At 41.4% G+C, this 23,959-nt stretch overlaps 2 protein-coding genes across 2 annotated transcripts in view; one reads left to right on the plus strand and one right to left on the minus strand.

Moving 5' to 3' along the window:
- The window catches only part of mtor (mechanistic target of rapamycin kinase), a 53,189-nt gene that overhangs the window by 16,586 nt on the left and 12,644 nt on the right, over positions 1–23,959 (plus strand). Inside the window, exons 26-36 of the mRNA XM_053848990.1 lie at positions 407–549; positions 897–1,059; positions 1,135–1,280; positions 13,604–13,679; positions 14,448–14,587; positions 16,582–16,682; positions 17,071–17,186; positions 19,194–19,271; positions 19,721–19,828; positions 22,697–22,822; positions 23,402–23,533. Coding sequence (XP_053704965.1) covers positions 407–549; positions 897–1,059; positions 1,135–1,280; positions 13,604–13,679; positions 14,448–14,587; positions 16,582–16,682; positions 17,071–17,186; positions 19,194–19,271; positions 19,721–19,828; positions 22,697–22,822; positions 23,402–23,533 — 1,329 coding nt within the window. The remainder of the gene's footprint in view (positions 1–406; positions 550–896; positions 1,060–1,134; positions 1,281–13,603; positions 13,680–14,447; positions 14,588–16,581; positions 16,683–17,070; positions 17,187–19,193; positions 19,272–19,720; positions 19,829–22,696; positions 22,823–23,401; positions 23,534–23,959) is intronic.
- Positions 3,833–6,471, minus strand: angptl7 (angiopoietin-like 7). The gene is made up of 5 exons (XM_053848991.1): positions 6,004–6,471; positions 5,285–5,385; positions 5,013–5,207; positions 4,607–4,802; positions 3,833–4,541 (listed from the first exon to the last, which is right to left on the minus strand). Exons 1-5 carry the CDS (start codon positions 6,356–6,358, stop codon positions 4,372–4,374), a joined length of 1,017 nt encoding a protein of 338 aa, XP_053704966.1. The 5' UTR covers positions 6,359–6,471; the 3' UTR covers positions 3,833–4,371.

A 23,959-nucleotide genomic window follows, 5' to 3' on the forward strand; every position in this document is an offset into this window, starting at 1 on the left:
ACATGACCACTACTCTAAAATTCATTGTCATAATTTCATGAAAATTCCAATTCTTACACAGACATTGACACTTTAAGCCCAACATTTCAGTCATGCGGAATAACAAGTGGTTCAGCTGGTAAAAATTGTTGAGAGCTGGTTTGAAATTGAGTGTTTTGTCTATCGCTTTAATTTCAACAGCTGCTCAAAAGATGCAGAGACTCAGCAGATAAGAACCTGTTATCTTAGGTTAAGTTTTGATGTTCTTAGATTCCTGTGACATGCTTGAATGGTTTGGCGATTCTTCTCACACTACACTCATGGACACTTCATGAAAACAGTCATTTCTACTTTTGTTTGGACATTGGTGTTTTGATTCCATTGTCAAAAACCAAGCGACTCATCATGCTTTCTCTCCATTCCTCAGGCGTGGGGAGCAGCCAGAAAAGTATCTAAAGATGACTGGCTCGAGTGGTTGAGGCGTTTGAGTGTGGTGTTGCTCAAAGAGTCTTCTTCCCCGGCGTTGCGGTCGTGCTGGTCACTGGCCCAAACGTACATTCCTCTTGCCAGGTACAACACTTGACTCTCGTCGGCTTTTGTAGTCCAGCTCCTGTTTATTTAATTTGGTATCCAGTATCTTCTGTTGTCCTTATTCTAGTCTCCACATGGATAATATTTATCTATAGTTGAGTCATAACAGTTAAAACCTAGGCGATTTGAGTAAAACAGTTCCAGTCTGCTACTGGCTGGCAGGATCCAGATGAGATGATGATTTGAAAATGTGCAGCAGATTGTTTAAAGAAGTATCTCTATTGCTGCAGACCTGGAACATTAAACCGGATTACTCTTGTCCCCCTCTGCTTTGCTATTGTATTCGTAATGGCTTTTATTAATGTGGTATTCTTGTTTTCCTTTAGGGACTTGTTCAACGCTGCCTTCCTGTCTTGTTGGTCTGAGTTGAGTGAAGACCAACAGGATGAGCTAATTCGAAGTATTGAGTTGGCGCTGACTTCCCAAGACATCGCTGAGGTTACACAGACGCTTCTCAACCTGGCCGAGTTCATGGAGCACAGTGACAAGGTCAGTGATTTCAGTCAGTCACCATGAAGCACGATGCTTGCTGGTTTGTCTGCATTTCGTTGTTCTATTTTCCAGGGTCCTTTGCCGCTACGAGATGATAACGGCATTGTGCTGCTGGGAGAGAGAGCTGCCAAATGTCGAGCATATGCCAAAGCACTACATTACAAAGAGTTAGAGTTCCAGAAAGGGCCCTCTCCTCTGATCCTTGAGTCCCTTATCAGGTAAGAGGTCGGGCGATCAGAAGTTCTTAAATGAGATGTGTCCGTTTGTTTGTTTTCCTCTGTAGCTAGTTGAGTGAAAACTATTGACCTCTGAGTTACCACCTGGCTGTAAGCTCTACCACCTGGAGGAGATCAATGCTAGCAGAGCAACACAAAAAGATGCCAAGGGAGAACTTACTGATTGCCAGTTGGTTGGCAGGATAGCGTTTTAGGTGAAGAAGATAAGAGGCGATGATGTGGAGGGATATACTTGCTGTGCATCTTTCCAGCGAGTGAAAGCACCGTGTGACCTTGTGTGAAAAGCTGTTTAAATTTTCAAAGGCATATTCTAAAATGACGCAACGCTTGGCGGATGAATAAGAATGTGAACCACAATTATCATGCATTTCAGGGAGAGACGTCGGAGAGTGGACAAGTGATTGGTGAGGTCAGCATGAATTGGCCGACTTCATCCACTTAATGTCAACAAAATTGGAATATTGCACTGTATTCCAAACAGAGCTCTAAAAAGTGCATCTACTTTTGCCAAATAAAACAAGCCGGGGCGCCAATACCCTGTCTTTTGTACATGTAGGTTACAAATATAAACTGACCCTTAACATTTCTTATTTCCATCCAAGTGCTTTTCAAAAAGCCTTTTGCATAATATCATTTTTTTATCATTTCCTCGTGTGGAGTTATCTTGATGTATGCATCTTGCATTACAAACTTTGACTCCACCAAAGTTAAATTCCTGCCCCAATAAATACAAAATATATGACAGTATAAATTTCCTTCTCTTATAACCCTTTGATATCAGCTGTCATCTTTTCCACCCCTTACTCTCATCCCCCTCGATTCCTCTGACTCGAAATGCCATAGAGAAATCTGTTTTCCAGGCATTTAATTGGAAGCTTTCCTTCGTTTCATCTACGAGTGTCTGGATTTGTGTTTCTCGTCGGCCTGCTTTCGATTTCTCAGGAGCCTTGATGATGATGAATGATGGGAGCCGGCGTTCTGGTGTTTTCAATATCCCCATCTGGTTCTCACCTCTGGAGTGTTATCCCGTAGAAGATATAGAGGCCTGCATTTTAAGAGAACTGTGCAGACCTGACTTTGACCTGCCTTATTTATATGTACACAAAAGCTCATTCTGAGGAAGCAGGGCCATGACCTCTGTCCCCATTCCTCATTGGCACCAAAGTTTTATACCTTTTCCTTCATTGAGTGACTTGGGATCCGAGTAAGTGCGCTAATAGTAGTGACTTTATTAGTTCGAACTGGTACAACTTATGGGCAGGGATAAGTTTGTGGCCAGACTTGAATGTCAGGCTCCAGGATTCTCGATGGTGCCAGGAAAAAGGTCAGATTTTCCATGTAATTACACCAAAAATATCCAGTTAATTGAGCCTAAACTTTAGGTGTTTATTGCTAGATGGTGCTGGTGGTATGGCTCATAGTTCTGGTTTGCCCATTCTCTGTAAAACACTATAAAACTGTGATAAATGAATAATGGATACAAAAGGTTGAACTTTAGAGGCTGCTTTTTCTGTCATATTTGTAGTTTGTGGAGCTTCTTTGTTGAGAAACAGCATGTGTATATTTGCATCAAGGAAAGGTAAAGAACTTGCAATCCAGTGCAAGAGGTTTGTTTTTATTATATTATTCAAATGAGTACAACTGGAAGCAGCATTTCAAATTGTCCTTTCAAAAAAAATTGTTTTCAGCTTTCAGTAAATTTAAGTCAGACCACCCTCACAGACTTTTTCTTCAGTAGGCCTGCAAGACTGATTTGCTGTGCCCTATTATAAAGCAATTTTAGAACACTTGGAGGGCACGTTTCGTAAATGACTCGGGTTCCCTGTCAGAAATGCTCGTTGCTGAGAGCCTCACCAAAGGTCATTTTTAAATGCCCACCAAGGCTTCTCATCTTCCATGGGGTTGCATTCCTCAAAGGCTGCTTGATAGTTTTTAAGCTTTAAATGGATATTAACTTCAACCCTGTCACCCTATTAAATGGCAAGAGTTTAACAGTGTGAAGTTTCTCAGAGCATCTTCTTTCCCGGTCTTGAACAAAGGTTGTTATTGTTTTAACTGTGGTTTAACCTGTCGGATTTTGACTCCAAGCGTGACCCCGGTGTGTGGTCCTCATTCCCAAAATCACTTGGATGCCCTGGGACCTTTGGCCACAGTGTCAAGGAGTAACCTTGGGGTCAAAGGTCGGTGGCTCGGAGAACATTTCCCGTCATTATTGGATACAAGTATAGAAACTGCCACAGCTGTGGCAAGAGGCAGTTTTGGAAATTCTATAATAATATTATTGATTTATTGTATTCATCATTGTGATAACTCATAGAAGCTAAAATAAACAAACCATAATGGTAGCCAGTATTGGGGACACTTCAGGTTGTGGAGACAGTTGTAGCAAACACAAATCAAAACTTTGTTTGTTTTTATTCCAATAATTCTTATAACCCTGGTGTCAATGTGGCAATCACTCAGTTTCACTCCTTTGTTGGTTGTAATCCACCAACAGGAAGTGTATGGCTGTATTTTCACCAGTCGTCAGCCAGTTGTTTTAAAAATATCTTTATTTTCTGTCACAAAACTTAATTACAGAGCTGTACACATTTTACAAGTTCAGTCATCAATGGTTAGTGTTTAACTGCAGCAATATCAGTTGGGATCGGCTACAAACCCCCCGCGGGCCACACAGGTTCAGGATAAGCTTTACAAAATGAATAAATGAATGAAATAATACATTGATGGATGATTCACATGTCTTTGGTCCCAACCCAGCATTTCCTGACATTTCCTTTAAATATGTTTTTAACAGTCCTGAAATAGATGCTTCTGTCTTTTGGAGTTAAAAACCCACACGAGTGCTTTCAAGTTCTGTGAAAGAATCAGCATCCACTTGCATTTAAATACAATTTACAATCAGACGGTAAAATCTCCACATTCATCAGAGAGGAAACCAGAGCATTACAAAAACAACATTTCCATTCTTTCCGCAGTCGAGTGAAAAACCACAATTCAGTCTAGCAGGCGATAGCGCATCCTCTGTCCGCTCACGTGAGGGATCTATAGCCAGGAGACACATCTGATGCACTTATGGTTGAAACCCCACTGGCCTAACCTTCATCTCCACTTTCTTGAGGGAGTAATTGGGCCCATGCCATCCGTACCAAGTGATCCCATCTGTGTTCTTCATGTGCTCTCCGTAGCGGTAGAATACGCCATTCAGGTTTGAGTCGGTGCAACAGTTGTACCAGTAGCCACCTTCAAGAACAGAGGCAAGGAGGGTTAGATGGCCCCAAATAAATCAGCATTTATCGAGGTGTTACCTTTGCGAAGGGAGGCGCAGTTATCCACACACTTGTCGTTGTCTTTGTTCATGGTGCTGAAGTTGGTGTTGTTGTGGTACCTGAGAGAGTCTCCAGCGTTTCCACTGTAGTTGGCGAGCAGGAGCTTGTAGCTGTTGAGCTCATTACTGACAGTGAAAAAGCCATACTCGGCGTAGCGGGTCTCTCCTGCCCAGTCCTGCATCGGAAAACACATATAACGTGATTTAAAGTGAAGCAGTTATATTGACCATTACGTCTGCATAATGTCTCGGGGAACCTCCTTGAAAATCAGTAATTGCACTGGAGGAGCTCTGTCATTACGCTCCAGACGTGCTATTAGATGGCTAATGCATGGTTTATATCTTCCTCCTGTGAAGTGTCTAAAGATGTGTTTGCCAACCGTTACCTCCAGCTCAATCCTGAGCACACTGGGCCGCCTTGTTAGTCGGAAGATGTTGTCGTTTCCCAGCCAGAAGTCTCCACGGATGGATCCAAATCCAGACTTGTACTGCTTCCAGTCACGGTTAAATGACGTCAGACCAATTTTACGCCTTTGAATCACAGTCCAGCCGCCGCCATTTGTCTCCATATCACAGAACACCTGAAGACATTCAGGGAGATCCATGAGTTGGGAGTCTGTAGCCACACATTTTGTAATATAGTGAAGCTGCTACTCACGCTTTGTTCTGGGGTTCCCAAGAACTCGTCTTTAGGAAGTTTGTACTCCCCAGAGATCTTGTAGCTCTTGCTGTAGAGTGATGCGCAGTCATATATCGCATCTGAGGAGGAGAAAATATTTGCTAAACATCAGATTTATTCCCACATTTCTGACGTAGTTTGTATCTTTTGTGTGACTTTTCCTCTAATCTCCTTCTCTTCCGTATTTACTGGTCTTCATGAAAGACTCCTGTGTTCTCCTCAGTGACGGCATTGATATGACTCGGCTTGGCAGCACGGTCAAGGTATTGAAATAATAGACGACGTCATGCCTGGTTCGACTCTCAGTGGCAGCCAGTGCTGATTTGCTGTGTTTAAATGTTAAGATGAGATGGCTTTGATGAGGCTGTACAGGTTTCCAACTCCTTTAGGGCAACTCCGATTCGTGGGCGCACTTTAATCTGCCGGAGACTGAATTTTCACAGGTGGAATAAGTGTATGGGGATGTTGCTGAGATGAAATTACTGGTCTATTTCGGAACATTCCTTTCAAATTATACTTTTCATTCATAGTGTGTGTTCTTGTCTGGTGGTATTTGCTTGACATCGGTTATTTGCTTCCATAAAATACACATGTTTCAACTAAAATAGTAGCATGCAGATGGTCTGAATGTAATAATGTATTTATTATTTTAAAAAAAGTTGTCAAACAGACCATTGAAAATAATGAAAGACACTCACCTGATGAAGTCTGAGTAGCGGACTGCAGGGTTTGAAGCTGCATGATCTCCACACGGTTGTTAATCTCTGAGTACTTGCTCTCGGCCTCGGTGACCCGGGCTTCTTGCTGCCGGTTCTGCTTGTCCAGCTCCATTATTTGCCTCACAACGTTCATCAGATCTGCCTCCTGCCTGCGACTCAGTTCCTCAAGGAGGCTGGTCAGATTGGCCACCTGAACCTTGAGTGAGCGGACCTCATCGCAACACTGGGCTTTTACCGGCTTCTGCGGCGAGAGTCTCTTCTTGTGGCTCTGAGCTTGTGTCTCCAATAGGAGGAGCAGCATGAGCCCCATGGCTACGAAGCCGAAGTTTGCCATTTGTAAGTAATAGATAGTTCAGTAGCCTGTAAAGTCTCTTCAAAGGTTGAGTCGCCCAGATCTTCTCTGACCAGTGGCTCACCCTCACTCACTTTTATTTCCTTGTTGGAGCCCTCCTCTGTCTGAGCATCTTAAATATTTTGCATCTGGTCCCTCCCCCTGCCATATTGTGCTCTACCCTCCACACTGACCCTCTCCAGTTGAAAGACCTTCCCCCCCTCCTAACACCTCTTACCTCCTTTCGTCATACTTTCTCTCTCATTCTGTACAAGTCGAGCTCACGTGTCACTTTGTCAGGTGTTTGAGACTCCTGTTTTTCTTCATCTCCAAGCCTTTTCGATTCATTCTCAGTGGAAAGTCTTTGAACTGAAGTGTAATTTCCTTCCGTTTGAACACTGAAATTACCCTGCTAATGATAGATTTTAATCTATCCTTGGGGTTGAGTATTAATTTGGCCTAAACATGCCAAGAGATGTGTGAAGTCACTAAGTACTCTTAATAACAGGTTAGGCATGCAGTTGATGCTCCCACTTTAAAGCAGATGTGAGGCGGTTCTGCACACTGAGTGTCTGAGGCCAGTTTGCGTTCTCCAAAAAGAATATTTGAGTGTAAATTGCATTAATTTACATAAAAAAAAACACAGGGCAGTGGAAATCTATCACTTATTTTCCCTCTATTTAGAGAGATGCTGGGGACTTTTTGTTTTGTTTTGTGGCTCATTTGAATGACATTGTATTTAGGAGCGGTTGTTTTGATTTCTTGTGTTTATACTTTGGGGAAAACTATCCAAGAGCATGGATTACAACTTGTGGTGAAGAGCGCTGCTGTTCCTCTAAAATACAGGTCTCGCATGAGTGAAGACAGAAATTTCAATTTTAAATTCAATAAAAGGCAGGAAAAAATTTCTTGTTAGTTAGAATGAGAGGAACACCACAGAGCAAGTCTGTGGTACGGTGAGGCAAGCATTGTAATTTCTTGGTTATGTTTTTGGGAAATGTGTTAATGGTCATAGAAACCACACAGTTTGCTGCTTGTTTGCAAATTTGACACTCGCATGAAGAGATTTTTACGTTCTTTTGCTTCTCTAAATGACTCTGGAACAAATAAGTTTACTGATTTCAAAACTTCTAAAATGAAACTTCACAGCTCTCCTGTGCTTTCCTGTGCTGGATGTTTCAAGTGCTTCTGCTCTGTGTCATTGTTATGAGACAGGAGCTACAGTCGATGACTAAAACGACCATCTTATATTACTAAATATATACTGGCCAATTAGCACTGTCTGTTTCTGCTTTGAGGTGTGACAGTGTCCAAGTCAAATATTTAGAAGTGTGCGCTCTTGTGTCGTTCCCGGGACTTTGCTCACTGAATGTTCCTGGCCACTTGTAAAACTGGTCACTACTTAGACATTTTTCCTTTACTCACTCCATCTGTTATTCCTTTTCATCCTTCCCGTATTCAGTTTTGATACTGATGAATGTTTTCCTTTTTTTTCTCTTGCGTTTAAAAAAGAATCAAGATTTGAGGCGATCGGCCAGTTTGTCTTCAGAAAGTATTTGTTGGTTCAAATATTTCTGGTCGATGTTCATTTCAGTGTGATATTAGAGTCGATTTGGGTGCAAACATCACTCTTGCATTGGGTCTAGTGCGACTTCAATCATTATATTAAGTGTATTCATGCGGTTAAAGAGTCGGAATAATTGGCAAAAGTGTTGTTTGTTGCGTCATGGTGAATGCCAGTTGGAAGCGTCTTTTTCGGCAGAACTTTACAAGTGAAGTCCAGTTTAACTTACAGCTATTAGCTCTTGTCCATCTCTTCTAGATCAAATGTGTAACAATTAAATGACTTGTGTTTTGTCAAATATTTGGCAGAGAAGAAGTTTGGGAATTCAGAATCAAAATCGATCAAAGAATCTCTGAAGTTTTGATGAAAATCAACACCTGAATGCTGTTCATCTTATGTGATGTAAGATGTTTTCTGTAATATCCCAAAGCGACTTTGACATTACTTGAGAACTTGACTCATACCTCACCCTGACTCATAACTGTGCGTCACTTTATTTTGTATAACCACTGCTAATTGGCCTTCCTGGATTCTCTTATTGGCCCAGCTCCTCAGTGAGTCACATCTCACCCTGCAGCATTGCATCCCACCGGCACCACTTTTCCTCTGGCCCTGCATTCTATCATTCAGAGCGAGTACACCAGCATCCAGCTGGAGACTGTTTGATATGCGAAGCGTCATGCTGTTTTTTCCTTCGACGCTACTCCTTAAAAACATCATTTCCCCCAACTATGTCACCAGGCAGTATGAGGAATGCACAACTCCTCCAAGCACTGAAAGTATTCTCTACACGCTCACCAAAACCCCCCGTTTTTATGACATCTCATTGATTCCTTCTTCCCATCTCTGCCCCTGATGTTAAGTCAGACACCATGCAGTGCTATCGTCATTTAACTTTCATTAAAGTGAGCTGAGATAACAAGGTCTCTGAGTGAATATGCTTGCAGACAGTTCTTACATTTCTAAATACAGTGGGAAAAACGTAATCCACCGCTGACCCCTGGGGCCAAACTGTCAGCCGAAGCCCTCATGGGTTCGATTACGGAAAGGCCGGGGGGTGAAAACTGGAGCCAGTGTGTTTCAGGGTTTTTATCTCAGTGCTCTGAATTACATAATATTTTATAACAGTAATAGCTTTCACCTGTCACTGTAGTCTGTTTGGACTTCACAAATGCAGTGCCGGAACGGTTTGAGGGAATTATTGTTTAACTGTCATGGTGAATAATTCCTATTTTAATCTGAAATCTTGTATTTAGTCTTGGTGGAGCTTGAGCTCTGTCATACGTTCCCCTTGCCTTTTGCATCACTTGTATATCTGAGAATCACTTCACTGTAAAGTGAAAGCGCGGCCACGATGACAGTCCGACGGCACTTCTTTTGCCACTGAAGAAAACTTCAGGATAGCTACTCTTTTCCACCCTGTCACGTATGTCTCCAGAAAAATTGCTTACATGTTTCATATAATAAGGGAAACTGTATGCGCTGAGGTGTCCGTCAGCTCCCTGAACGACTGGGTTCATGGCCTGGCTGGTCTGGTGGCTTAGGCTGATGATGGCTACCATGTGGCGTCTGTCTTCCTGGCGTCGACAGTGTTTGCCACCATGAGCACCAGGAGCCAGGACAAATAGTACTGGAGGTAAAAGAGCTGCTACTATCCCTGGAGTATACTTTCTCTTTCCTTTTATGGCACATTTTCAGAGGGACTATTTGTGAAAATGTTATATAAAACTTTTACATCGCAGGTTATGAGGGATACATTATTTACTTCCATTTATTTACCTTTATTACCGGTGTAAAAGTAAAACTGAAATCAGATAGCCCCATTTATTTTTTTTATTCTGGTGCTGGTGTATCTTTTTAGCTTCTGCTTCCTTCAAAATGTTGTTTGTCTCTTTGTTGACATGGTAACTAACAGCAGCATTCCAGTGACCTAACTGAGAGGCCTTTCTTAAAAGAGCAGGGGACACCAAAGACACTTTGTTCTGTTGCCCTCTTGACCTGTAGGTGAGGAGCCGGGGAGACGCATCTTGTAGTCGCGTCCCAATGTGGTGACTGTGTGATGTCAACACCGGTTTCTCAGACAAATGTCTCCATGACACCACCGCATGTGGTCCCCGAAACAAAACACATGAGGAGCTCACGGAAAAAGGAAGCAGAAAAATGTCATGTGACGCAATCGACCTGAGGCATGTTTCCGATTCCCTGTGTAATCAAACTAAGGCTTTCAAAATGCTCATTGACAAAAATAAGCAAAATGTTCTCATGTTCATAAGCAATGGGTTAGATATGATGAGTGAAAAGATTATTTTTTTAAAACAACATATTTCTTAAACACAACTAATCTCTGTTTATGTGCTCCTGACCATGGTCGGATGCGTGTTCACTCCACCCTGTGGCCCCATACTTATCTCATACAGTGATGTGTTTATTGTTCTTTGAAGACAGTGGCCAAGGTCTGTGTTTAATAATGACGGCACCCAGCTCATTATTTCCACAAATGTGATCATTCTATCTTTTTCCATGTTTTACGGCCACAGCCTTTATTTGAAAGCCTGCTCCATATGGTGATATATTTGCCTCATGAAGGATGCGTTGGATTTCACTGGAAATAGTTTTTTTTGTTAATATTTACTGTTTACCAATTTGCAATCTTTCAATTTTAGCCCTCAAAATTAATAGTTTGTAAGCCACAAATGTTTCCAAAGGGAACTTTACCAATTTGCCACCAATTCTAGCTTTTTTTTTTTACTACAAATATGAATTGAAACATAGCTAAACTTCTGTGTAACAAAGTGAACTCAACTTCTTGTTCGTGAAAAGTCTGTTATTACTACTATTATTGCATAGCTGCCTCATGCCAAGAAGGTTGCTGGTTTGAATCCTCGGGCATCCTCAGGTTTCCTGAAGGTCTTCTTTTCCTCTAACAAGTTAGATTTCTGACTCTACAGTAAATTGCCTTTTACCTCTGTCAGTGTGTGGTCAACTGTGAGAATGTTTCCACAAAAAGAACATATCTGAACAAGATAGGATGTAATGGAATAATAATAAAAAAGCTTCCGCAGCTTGCAGTACCACTCTTGTAAACATGAAGTCATCTGGGATGTCATGTTTACTTTATTCCATTTACTCCAAATACCCTCCTTATGCCATGTTGCCATGTACATTGTTTGTTTGGGAGACAACAGTTGATGCAGTTGTTGTTGTTTTCTTTCATCCTCGCATCATCACTAACTCATCCCCGTGCAATGGAAAGAGTTTCAAGGAGGTGTTAAGTGCTGTGTTTTATTCATGTCTTCTGAGAATGACTGCATTCTGGACAATCCACAATTGAAGATAAAGCCCAGGGATATCACGTTGACTAGGCTGGTTAACATTTGAGCAACGCGTTCAAGGAGATGAAAGAGGAAGCCAAAACTTCAACCATATCTCATACAATCTGCAGCCTTCTTTCAAGGTTATTTCCGTGTCTGAAATACTTGATGATCGTCCAGCTTTCTTTTGCATCTGTGATCTTCTCCTTTTTGTTACTCTCAATTTCACATTCACGGCTTCGTGAGGTCTGAGTGGAAATGTATACCTGACACCAAATTGTAGCCAATATTACATAATAGATTGAAAGCAAAAGGGAAATGAAGCTTAAAACCTGTCTAGTTCAATAAAGGTGACTCAATAACACATTATTCAACTACCCTTGAGCCTTTTATACAACCTTCTTTCCGGTATTGGGAGGAAATATCTTCAATTTCCTCAGGAATTGTGATCATTTATTTTTTCCTGTTCCTCAGCCAAGCTGGTTCTAAAAACTATGAGTTTTAAACAGAATTCACTTGATTTTATCTTTCTAGTTTCTAGTTGAATTCATGATTTAATTTATTATTGAATGTTACTCATTTTTTTATTAATAATAAATGAACTCTGCATAATTTCTTTTGCGTTTAAACAGTATTCTGAATCGATATTTCCCCACCCAGTTAGAACTATTTGGGGAGCAGCGTCTGTTTTTGCGATAGAATGGGCAATAAAAAGTCTCCTGCCATAAATTGAGTTGAAAGGTCGTAATTTGTGCTGAGAGACATTTATTCCTCAGTCAGCTGTTTTTGTTATGTTTGCTTGCTACTAACTATAGACTGGAGGCATGTAAAAGTTGGGTCACGTCTTTGCATTCAGATCTGCACTTTTTTTCTGGAGCTCCAAAGCTTCCAAAGTGTCTCGCTTTGACCAAGAGCGAGCCTCAACCGTCCTCCCAGAGGTTGTAGGCCTGATAATAGTTTGATGGAATTTGTACTTGAGTAGGATGTATTGGAGTTTAGCCCTGTCATCTGGATGTGTTTAGACGGCGTTTGCTTGGAGCTGGCAGCCAGATGACTTAAGCTGGGGGACAATGAAATCTCTTGGGTATGCAGAAGAGATGGTTCTTTATTCTGTTCAGGCTGTGCTGTTGAAACCACATCTGAGCAACTCCTGCGCACGTTGTGTGCGACAGACACATGAAATCCTGCTGCTCTTGTTGAACTAGTGTTTGATCGTTGGGTATTTGTCAACAGTAGTCATTTGTCTTCACCATGGATTTGGATGTTTAAATCTGTAGGATATTAAAAACGTGCAGTCAGAAACATTTCTTGTGAGATAGGGAGTTGACATCTTCCACGTGCTCCTCGTGAGCATGTGACAAGCCGAGACAACAGAAATGATGGAAAGCTTCTGTCTTGTGATATTCACTTAGCCAAGTGATGGTCAAGTAGCAACTGTTGTGTCCAATGGTCATAATGAAGTTAAAAGGCTGCTGCAGAAAATGTCGTTGAAACATTACAAAAAAATGGCTTGACAACTCAACGTTGCAACGGTACAAATACACACTCCATAGATGATAGTGCCTGGTGAGAAGAGTGATTTAACATGCCAACCAACCATTGTCGTCCTCACACTTGGTTTTCTGTGTATTACACCGAGCTCTCGCTGTGTCCTTTTAGCACTTCTTTGCCAGTTTTCTGTCAAGAACAGTTCAATAATTTCTCATCAACATGTGCAATATCTCGCCGCTGCCTTCTAGTTGCCTCAAAGTTCTTTTCGTTTCACAGATGTATGAGTCGGTTTTCAACGGGGGAATCTATTGTACTTGCGCTTCACTCAAGCGTTTCCAGATGTTGTGGCAGTATAAATAAGTGAAGGGTGTACGGAACAGAAAACAGTAATCTGTGTGTCTCAACAGGTGAAATGATTGTATTTCTCTTTGTGGAATAAATTCTTCCTTTTGTTTTTATCGATATGATCCTTACCTTGAAGTGAAATTCTATTTTCTAATGTACCAAATATATATATTTTTCCTTCTCAAACGTTTAAGTTGCTTGATCCAATATTCAACTCTTTTCCTCATAACCAATATTGGGTCTTGTGGGGGCAGCAGCCAGAGTAAAGAAACCTAGACCCACCTCTCCCTAGAAACCTCCAGTTCTTCTGGAAATCTATCTTCTGTAATCTATCCAGAAAGTCAGACCCACATCAGCTTCTCTTCTGTCGTTTAACAGACCTATAAATGCAAAACAATCTTTTGAAGTACTGTGCACTTGCAACATGGTGGCAGTAGGCTGACCATGAAAGCATTCTTGTATTCTCTTTTTATATTTTTTGTAATTGATATCAGTTTCGATGTTTAATCTCACTTTTTTTCCCCTCATGTTTTGCAGCATCAACAATAAACTGCAGCAGCCAGAAGCGGCATCTGGGGTTCTGGAGTACGCCATGAAGCATTTTAGTGAGCTGGTGAGATGTCAATGTATATTTACCTGACACTTGTTTAGTCATTTTTTTGCTCAGTTTATGAGTTCCTTATGTGAATTTCAGGTGGTGCAAGTACAATACAAGTACAATAGTGTTTGTCTTCTTGAGTGAAATTCCAGATTTTGGCTTTGGGATGAGCTGAGGTTAAACTGAAAATGTCATTTCCAACAAGAGCCCAGATTTGAGATAGGTCCTCAGGTGGTTTTGAACTAGTATTTGAAGGATCTGTCCTTGCACCACTTTAATTTTTATGTCATTGTTCAGCACTTTCATTGAACTATCACGAAAGATTTTCCCACTTTAAAGATGGAGACCTTTGTGGTGTTTCATCTCACTGTCGCGTTCAATGAAAGTGTAAAACAGAGGCAAACTTGTTTTCCAGCCATAACAGCTCTTGTGTAGAAGCTCTTTCCGCTTGCTTTTCCAAGCATGCACAATGTTTCTGCTTAACAACATGGTAAAAATGGAAAAACTCCCAGGAACTTTGTTTACGAGGTGACCATTGAAAAGCTCATTGTGGAAGGCCGTGTGGTTTCCCAGGGTTCCCTGTATGACTCAGGAGTATTCTGCTGAGAGAAATATTGTTGTTGCACTGGGGTTTCAGATGTAATCTGAATAAATAAAACCGTCACATTGATGTCAGAACAATGCGGCATGTGAAAGTGTGTCGATCTGTATCATTTTAAAGCATACATGTCAATATTAAAGGAAAATACAAATTTGTATTTTTCCTTTATCATTCTGTTCTAGGAAATCCAAGCCACATGGTATGAGAAGCTGCACGAGTGGGAAGATGCCCTGCTCGCATATGACAAGAAGATCGACATGAACAAAGAGGATCCCGAGCTTATTTTAGGGAAAATGCGCTGCCTGGAGGCTTTGGGAGAATGGTAAGTGATGAAAAAGGTCCCTTTAAATTAAAATAAATGTCTGACGTTATGAAGTGTGGTGTGAATATACAAAGTAAGAAAGTTGTGATTTTCCCTCGACTCTTGGATCCCCTTCTTCCTGGTTGTGTAATGGTATTTGATCCCAACCAGTTCTGACTGTAGCCCTCGAAACCTGTGTGAAAGCACTTCCCCATGAATTTGCCAAAGTCATTTTTTTGCTGGGAAATGCTTGCGCAATGTGACTGCTATAGTTACAGCCACACCATATTCATGCAAAGTTTGAGGTTCTCCTGGCGAGAGGCAAATTGATTTTGCTTTTTATATTTAAGCAAATATTTCAGGTGCTGTTCAGGCGTTCTGTGAGGTCCCAAAAGTAACTTAAGTCAAGTGGATTTGAATTCTCATTATCATGCTGCGCAACAGCAAAAAGCCAACTTCATACACTTGAATGTTCCTATTCAGCCGTCCACCAATCTGACTTTTGAATCCTGTATTTTATTTATGAAATGATTCAAAGTGAGGCTTCTATATACCTTATTTTACAGACTTTCAAGAGGTATGTGGGGTGCCATGAATTCAATCTCAGCGTAACTGGGTCAGATTTAAATGAATCCAGATGGAAATGTGTGAATGTTGAGTTTCAGTGATGGCTTTGAAATTTGTGGGTACCAAACGCAAACGCAGACACTGGTTTTTGGTGAATTTCTTTCTGATTTACTCTTTCCCTCGAAATTCAAATCAACCCTCTGCATTTCCCGTTTAGGAAGATTTTATGAAAGAAGTTGGCTTTGACACCAAAAGGGTGTTGTGAAAACAAGGCTCACCGCACATGGGATTCCTCAAGGACCGCCCACGTTCATGAAAGCGCTATTAAGGAAAAAGAAAGTCATATGCTTCCCGAAAAAAAGGTCCCTTAATGTGGAAGGTTTTCGAACTTGTGACGCTAAGCAGATGTGAATTTGCTTATGTAACTTGCGCCACTGTTGTATACACTGTTTTTCGCTTCACCAAAAATGATTAGGTAATTTTACCAAAGGATGATTCAGCTGCTTCCAGATCGTGTGGATGGACGTTATGTAACACTTGACTGAGTCAAAGAGAATTTGGACATTGGAGGACATATTGTTCCCCGTGCTGGTGATGGATAATGTCCAGGTTCTCCTCACTGTAAAATCAAATGTGACATTTTTTACGCCTAACACTTGGAAGGTAGTCACTCAGAAATCACTGCCTTCATGTCCACCTTTACTACTTTTATTGGAGTTATGTTAGCATTGTTGGTTGCTCATTTAATTCAATACAGTTCTATCAAATGAAGATTTTTTTTTATCATCAAAAGCTCCCCATTGGTCTTGTTAATCACATTAAAGATGGAAATGAGCTTCAACTCACTGACCACCAACTTCCAGCTCTTTATCCTCCCTGGACAGTCCCCCTCTGTTTCGCTCTCATGTCAGCCCACCACAACATTCTGTCTGTTCAACACATGCAGCGGCCTGATCTTCCACTGAACAATGCTCCACTGATAACTGTTACTGAGGAATTAGTCATGGCGAGGGCCACCTGACCCCAGCAGGATGCCTCATCTCTTCTCTGGGATGATTCTTTTTTACGGACAAATAAACAGGAGTGATCTTTATCTTTTACTCTTAAATCTGATGCCAAAATCCGGCTCCTTTATTTGCTAACCCAGAATAGAAAAAAGGACAAACATTACTGTTTAATTTATTTTTTTGTGTACATACCTTTTTGGACCTGGCCTCAAGAACTCTGTAGTTTGTAAAGGATGAAGCATGTTTCCTGGTGTTCAATTTGCTTCTTCAAAACTCTGACCTCAGGATTTGATTCGATTTTATACCCACCCCACCCACTCTGCAATCTTCAGGGTCTTTTTTTTTCCAGCTTCCTGGCATTTTTACTTGTGCTGTTCTGACCTGATGAAGCTGAACACTTTTGAAATAAGTTATCAACGAAACAAATTCTTTACATTTCAGGGGCCAGTTGCACCAGCGGTGCTGTGAGGAGTGGACACTGGTCAGCGAGGAGACCCAGGCAAAGATGGCTCGAATGGCCGCTGCTGCTGCCTGGGGTCTGGGTAAGGTTCAATCCAAATCTTGTGTTTTGATTTCTTCTATTTAACTCCAACAAGCTGTGGTTTTGTGACTTGAAAAATGTGTTGAATGAGTTATTGACTGTTTTTCTGATTGATGTTCTATGGCTGTTTTGTATGTTGCATTGCCCTGAAAAGTAGGCAGCGTGCACCCACACATTATTCAGCCATAACATCAATATATCATGTGAAATTTTAAAATAAATGCAAGGGAGACGGTTCGTGGTCTGTGGTTTTCTGCTTCTCATACTCAAACCATGAGATGATGCCACTCCAAGATTTGTTTTTATGACCGCCACTGTATTTGATTGGTATCATATGCGTGGCGAAATATATTTGCCTTCCAAATATTGACTGCTCTTCGTTTGTCTAGGACACTGGGACAGCATGGAGGAGTACACATGCATGATCCCAAGAGACACGCATGACGGCGCCTTCTATCGAGCGGTGCTAGCTTTGCATCAGGACCTTTACTCATTGGCCCAGCAGGTGGGTTACATCATTGCACCGATGAATGAAAGGGCAATCCTCCATTCTTCTTCACGGCCCATTAAAGTTGCATATTTTTAGAACAAGTCTCATAAAAGCTCAACTCTGGGACATTGCCGAGTCTCCCAGGCTCTGGAAATTTCATTAGCCCTTACATCGATGTATGGGAAGTGAAAATCACTGCAGTCGAAAAACAGAATCATATCATCACCGCTATCCCAGATGTGATATTATTCCCCTTCAGACAAAACTATTTTTTTATCTTTCTATGACTCTTAACGTTGCGTTACATTCCCACCGAGAGAAATCGCATAGCACTTGACTTTTCAGCCTTAAATCCAAAAGCTTGATGCCCATTCTCTCCGGCTGTCATCGATGTCTGGGGGACATTTTTTTCCCCTTCTCATTTGGCCCCAGTTACCGATGGTCAATGAGCTCATAGATTTATTCAAGCTAAATGCCAGAATCTCAAACCGACACAAGCTTGCGCTGTGACATCAGTAAACACCTGCTCCTTCAATTTAACGCCACCGGTCGGTCACTTTTTACCCTCTGGATTTGCCCTCTGTGCCCCATGATTACCACACGCTCGCCTCCTTCTGTAATTCAAAGATTAGGACCATGTGTGGATTCTTCATCAGCTGAATAGTGGGAGCAAGCGTTTGACTCTTTGAAGGGGCACCGGAGCCGCTCATGCTGAATGATGAAGAATGAAAAGCAGATGGAGCATGAGTGAAAGCTTAAATGTCAGCATGAGCTCAGTCTACCCATCCGGATGTGGTTGGTAATCCTCACACTTAGATCCTGGTGAGTCTGACTGGATCTTATCTCTCCCGGAATGATGACTGAAGCATCACTAGTTATTATAAGTCCATATGATTATAGAGTCAATGCTTTCTAAAGAAAATAGATGAGCATTGGATGCTAATATGTGGACTGTTTGCAAGTTTTGATGATGCGTTCGCAGAAGTGGTTTGCGTAGTTGGGCAGGTGTGAATGAGGAGTATTGGGATGAGGTACCATTGATTTTTCTTTTCTGACTCACCCCCGACAGTATGTTAATACAAGACATGTGACCCACACATCTATAAGAAAGATTGGGTCACGGTGCGTTTCTGTTGCCAGAAGCCAGACACTGCATTTATCAGGAGTCGTCTGGACTGCACACTTTCAACAAGGCTCCGGTGCAGCAATTCAAGAGTAAACAGAACCATAACCGAGGTTGTAAAGAAGCTGCCTCATTGTCACCTCATCCCAGGAACCCTCCCACCCAAAAAAACCCCTTCCCCTTGTTGTGCATGCCTGAAGAGGCATCTTGGCACGCCATTTCTCCTTTCCCTCCCACAGGAAAAAAATAATAATTGCTTAGAGTGGCTCTGAAACAGCTGTGTGTCCTGGCCTCAGAACACTTCCTCAGCCTTCTTCACTCATTTTACCATCCCTCTAATCACAGATGCAAAGACAGAAAAGGCCAAGCAATGAATATTTCGCCTGTAATTGTTTGCCCTGATTTGTTCCTCTTGATGCTCAGAAGTGGGTCATCCTCGCATCTAACCTCTTTTTTTAGCTTGATGGTTTGTGATAAAATGCAAGTGGCACTTTGAGCATGAAAAATTGACTTCAATGGAAAAAGAAAAGACATAGAGGAAGCACATGGCATCTTGAATAATGCACTTTAATTTTTCTTCAGTGAAATCCTTGCCCCATTATGATGATCTTAATTGCTCTTCAACTTGTTTGTGAAAGTCTGCTGCTCTTTTCACCGATATTTTTGTTCTTAATATCGAAGGCCCTCTGCTGTACTTCCTGTAGTTCCTCCTTATTTTGTATAGTCTTTTGTATAATCTTTTCCTTTTGTTTTGTTTTGTGTTCCCCCGTATGTCGCATTAAATTTCTGAAATAAGCAGTGGAAAATTGTGAGCGGCATAGAAGTTTTGTTGCACTGTAGCTGTGCTTATACTTTCAAATCTGAGATGACAGGTGAACCATGTTTTATTGCGTTTGCAGTGCATCGACAAAGCTAGAGACCTCCTGGATGCTGAGCTGACAGCCATGGCAGGAGAGAGCTACAGTCGAGCGTACGGGGTAAGCATTCTTCAGAGACCAGCAACTGGCATCCTTTTTCCTTTAAATCATGAGCTACGGTTTGGGATGAAGCCATAACTTTTGTTTTTTGTTAAGTTCAATCTGTCCATTTTAAAATGTCAGCGCTTCCTCTGTCACTTCATCTACACCTTAAATGGATTTGCTTTAATAGAATGCTTTATTTTATGTAAACATTTGACTTGGCGAAGCATTTTCTGTCTGCAATTTTCCCATAAATTTAAATAGACATCTTATTCATCAGATATTTATATATGAAGTCAGCACTTAATGCCATCTTAAAAGGTTTCATGATCCAGATTTGTTCGTTTCGTTTCATTGAGGTTAGCAAAGGTAAAAATTATTGTTTCCTGCAAACCTCCATATTGTCATAAGATTTGTTTTTGTGTTCTCATTGGACAAATGTGGTGTTTTTCACATCCGTCTCCTAGGCAATGGTGTCATGTCAAATGCTGTCTGAACTTGAGGAGGTGATCCAGTACAAGCTGGTGCCAGAAAGGAGGGACATCATCAGGGAGACGTGGTGGGAGCGGCTTCAGGTAACCTCCGCAGCTCACTGTGATATATGGAAGCACGCACGCAGACTTTTACGTGTGAAAGTAAAAACACAATGTAAACCAGATGTCTGTGCGGCATCTGTTACTAATGGGGAACGCAGCCGGTGTACACACACACACACACACACACACACACACACACACACACACACACTGAGACACAAGTGCTTTAAGTGAATAAGGCCTTACTGTCATAGAGATTATGTTTTTGTCGATAAAAATTGTCAGGTGCTCATTGGTGTTATACACAAGCGTTTAAAACATAATAAAATAAAAAAATTCAAAAACTCCTCTAGGTCAAATTATTGTAGATTTAGATAGTCTTACCTTGGGTAAAATATACACAAATATTAGTTAGTGTATTCATCAACTCAACAATAACATCAATATGACCAGATCATAATTGTGAAGAAAAACATTGCCAACTCTTCTGTTTCTACTCTCAGATGTCCCTCATGACTGAAATACACAAGGGGAGGGTGTTATAACAGATTCAGACTTGGACACCAAGTGCGCTTGAGTCTTCCATGTACAGTATATAACTTGAGTTGTCCCTTTGGCTTGGGGAATTTGATGTGCCCTGGTTTGAATCTGGTTGAAGTGGCAGAGGAAAGGAAGTGTTGAAGTGTCTGTTGACCCCTTTCTCCACATGTGTGTTGTTATTTTATCATCATGAATTGCACAATATTAAGTCTGGATGTCTTTTTTTCATGATTGATTAGCATGTGTTGCTTGACTCATGAGAAAACAGATTTGAAACTGGGTCAACTCATTTACAAATACATGTCAACAGACTTGAGCATTCTCCCCATTATTCCAGGTGTAATCATTCGCTTATTTTCTTCAAGTCTCATATCTAATATGACTCATAGTTTTTGGACCCCCACCCCAACATTTCCTCCTTTCCGCCTGTGATTATGATTACTGTTGTTGTCACCGTCAATTGAAAGTTACAGACTCTTATGATCAACTCAATGTGACAGTTAGACAGATGAAAGAACCACAAATCCATCAGTGGTTGGGGAAAAAAATCAGTTCAGCTCCAAGCCTTTGGAGCACGAGACAATTTGATACTCAATAATGTCACTCTGGGCCATCTTTTCCATGTCGGCCTTTCCACTGCTTATTTGAAAAGCTTCATCCGTACAAGTTTGGGTACTCAGGCGGTTAATTAATAGAGCTTTGATCTGTGACATCATTGCTGACATTTAATAAAATGACATCCAAGCTGAGCGCTTGAATGTGCTGTTTTGTAGCACAGCTCTGATCTTCTAATGGCAAACATGCGGCTCTGTCTTTTGCGTGTGGCTGCCAAAGGTCTGAAATATGATGTATTGGAAAATGCTGCTGTAACACAGAACCTTTTGCGTCATTGTTTTCGGAAACATGGAAATCTTGTCAATGGTTTTACTTCGACACTGATACGCACACTTCATATAAGGCCCATGAATTGCTTGAATTTGGGGGCAAACCTCTTAACCAAAGCAACTATCTGGTTGTCACTTGTTCTTCTGACCTGAGCAAACAAACATTGACCTCCTGATCCCCCCAGACCAGTGGAGTTATGACAGACTATCGAACCTTCAGAGGTAAATATAGACATTACTTTTAAAAACTATTTTGTTGCACCAAATTGGGTGGAATTTCCTGTGACTTCTTGCCCCCCGCGGAATTCCGCAAGGCGTCAATAACTCGACAGTTAAATGGAAACATTTTTACACTTGGATTCCTGGGTAGTAAAGTGAGGATAATCCGGATCACCTTGACGTTTTCCAATCATAAAAGATGAAGAAAGAGGGAACTCCTTGTAAAGAAGATGTTGCTTGTAAAGCAGCAACGATTCACTCGGGCAGACCTCAGGTCTGTTTTTTTCTTCCTTTTGACATTCTTGTTCATCATTTGACCCAAATAACCGCCGCTTCTTCACCTGCCACTAGCTCCTTTTCACCACATTCATAACCATATAAAGCCGCTGTGGTAAGTTTTACTCTGTAAGCCGAGGTTTAGGGTTGAATTCTTGATGTCTGGTGCAGCAGCTTACTTCAGCTCAGCCATGTTGTCCTTGGCCTCCCAAGAAAAGCACTGGAAAGATTAGGATGAGAGCAAGTCAACATTTAATTTGGGGCGTTATGTGACCCAGTCTATGAGCCTCACACATGATATGTGTTCTATCTATCTGTTTATTTATCTGTTTATCTATCTCTCTATCTATCCATCTGTCTATCTATCATCCATCTCTCCATCTATCTCTCTATCTCTCTATCTATCTATCATCTATCATCTATCTATCTATCATCTATCTATCTATCTATCCATCTGTCCATCTATCTATCTATCTATCTATCTATCTATCTATCTGTCTATCTGTCTGTCTGTCTGTCTGTCTGTCTGTCTGTCTGTCTGTCTGTCTGTCTTTGCAAAACAAATGATGTGGTGCTGACCTGTTTTACCTCAGAACTCTTGCTGTGATGTCAAAGGCAGTCTTGTCACATTGCATTGATTTGTGTTGAACATGACGTCGGTCCAACTTTTGATGATGTTATGATTTACCATTTAACCCGACGTACAGCGCTTCTAACCTGTGGCTGTTAAAGACTTACAATACATGACTAATGCGTTTAATGACTCCTGTTATGACCTTCTCTGTTTTTATTAGTGCACGTGACCAGGCACTCACGTGCACGGCTCTCTGAGACGGGGGCTGGCAGGTCGTAATATCTATCCCAAGGCTTTCAACTGAACGACCCTCTGGAGTCTATTCTCCAAACTGTAGCGATGGGCTTCTTTTTAAAGGTCGTGACACACTGAAGCATCTGTCCCCTGTTAATTCTGTGTTTTTCTGCACCGCAGGGCTGTCAGAGGATCGTGGAGGACTGGCAACGAATCCTGATGGTCAGATCGATTGTGATCAGTCCCCACGAGGATATGAGGACATGGTTAAAATATGCCAGCCTCTGTGGCAAAAGCGGACGCCTGGTCGGTATTTCTTGTGATATTTGTGTTTCTGTTGAGATGTTGCTCCAAATCTGTGAAAGAGACCACAAACACACCAGTTTTTCTGCTTCAAAGTTGAACCCTGAACACACAGTGGCAGAGGCCAGCCACTCTGTGTTAATCCGATTTTGTTTAGCTTGGAAGGGCATTCTCTTGGACGCTTCATTTTTCACAAATATTTCCTTTTCCAAATCTCCCCTCAGTGAGGTTGTTTAAAGTACCTGGCCACCGAGAGACCAAACAATAAGCTAACACGTCTAATTAGTGTTTTGAGGGATCCGATTTTTTTTGGCTCTGGACTATGCTTTTCTTTGTCGAAGTAAACTTGGGATTGGAAAAAAGCTCAACTTGGCAGTTATGAGATACACTTTTGGTGGTGCAGTCATTTCACCTTGCAGTGGAAATGTCGCCAATGTGGCCTCTTTAATACACAAATACCAATTTTAATGTTGCCTGATCTCTGAATACATCTTGCATACTACAATGATGTATGTGTATTTAAGTTTTGTTCTGCTTGAGGTTTCAAGTGATTCACTTACTCCTCTTGACTTGGTCTTTAAGGCTTTGGCTCATAAGACGTTGGTCCTTCTGCTGGGTGTTGACCCCTCCAAACAGCTTGATCACCCGCTCCCCACAGCCCACCCACATGTCACCTATGCATATATGAAGTACATGTGGAAGAGTACCCTGAAGGTAAGCAACGCCATAATATCTAAATGTTGTTTACTGGTTTTGACTTGGTATTTGTCAGACAAAATGGCAGCCAAATTTTGTTTTCCCGCATCAATGCCCACCATGGTTTTTGCAGTTCAAACATGAAAATTGTTCTGTTTGTTGTCGATTGAATGCACTCAGTTTAGTTGAGTAAGACACATACTACGCTTCTACATGACTTTTCCTTATCCATCATAACCCAGTGCAAGTACATTCTGACTCCTTGTATTGAGTCTGTCATATTGTAGACTCTCCAGCACCTCTGAAGAACTCCGTCTCATAGTCTACTCCATGTCATTTCTTGATACTGAGGACATTTTATGTTGTTTCATTTAAGCATTAAAAGTAGAATGGAATCAGTGTCATACAACTGATATTTACTCATGTCTAACAAGAGAAACAATC

This window comes from Synchiropus splendidus, chromosome 18, assembly GCF_027744825.2.
Source record: "Synchiropus splendidus isolate RoL2022-P1 chromosome 18, RoL_Sspl_1.0, whole genome shotgun sequence".
NCBI lineage: Eukaryota > Metazoa > Chordata > Actinopteri > Syngnathiformes > Callionymidae > Synchiropus > Synchiropus splendidus.

What these genes read in the sequence shown, in the direction of transcription:
- angptl7 (XM_053848991.1), bottom strand. Translation starts at nt 6,358, where the DNA reads ATGGCAAACTTCGGCTTCGTAGCCATGGGGCTCATGCTGCTCCTCCTA. An exon ending in TGGGAACCCCAGAACAAAGC is followed by an intron (nt 5,208 to 5,284) that starts GTGAGTAGCAGC and finishes GAATGTCTTCAG; the next exon opens with GTGTTCTGTGATATGGAGAC. An exon ending in TGCTCAGGATTGAGCTGGAG is followed by an intron (nt 4,803 to 5,012) that starts GTAACGGTTGGC and finishes TTTCCGATGCAG; the next exon opens with GACTGGGCAGGAGAGACCCG.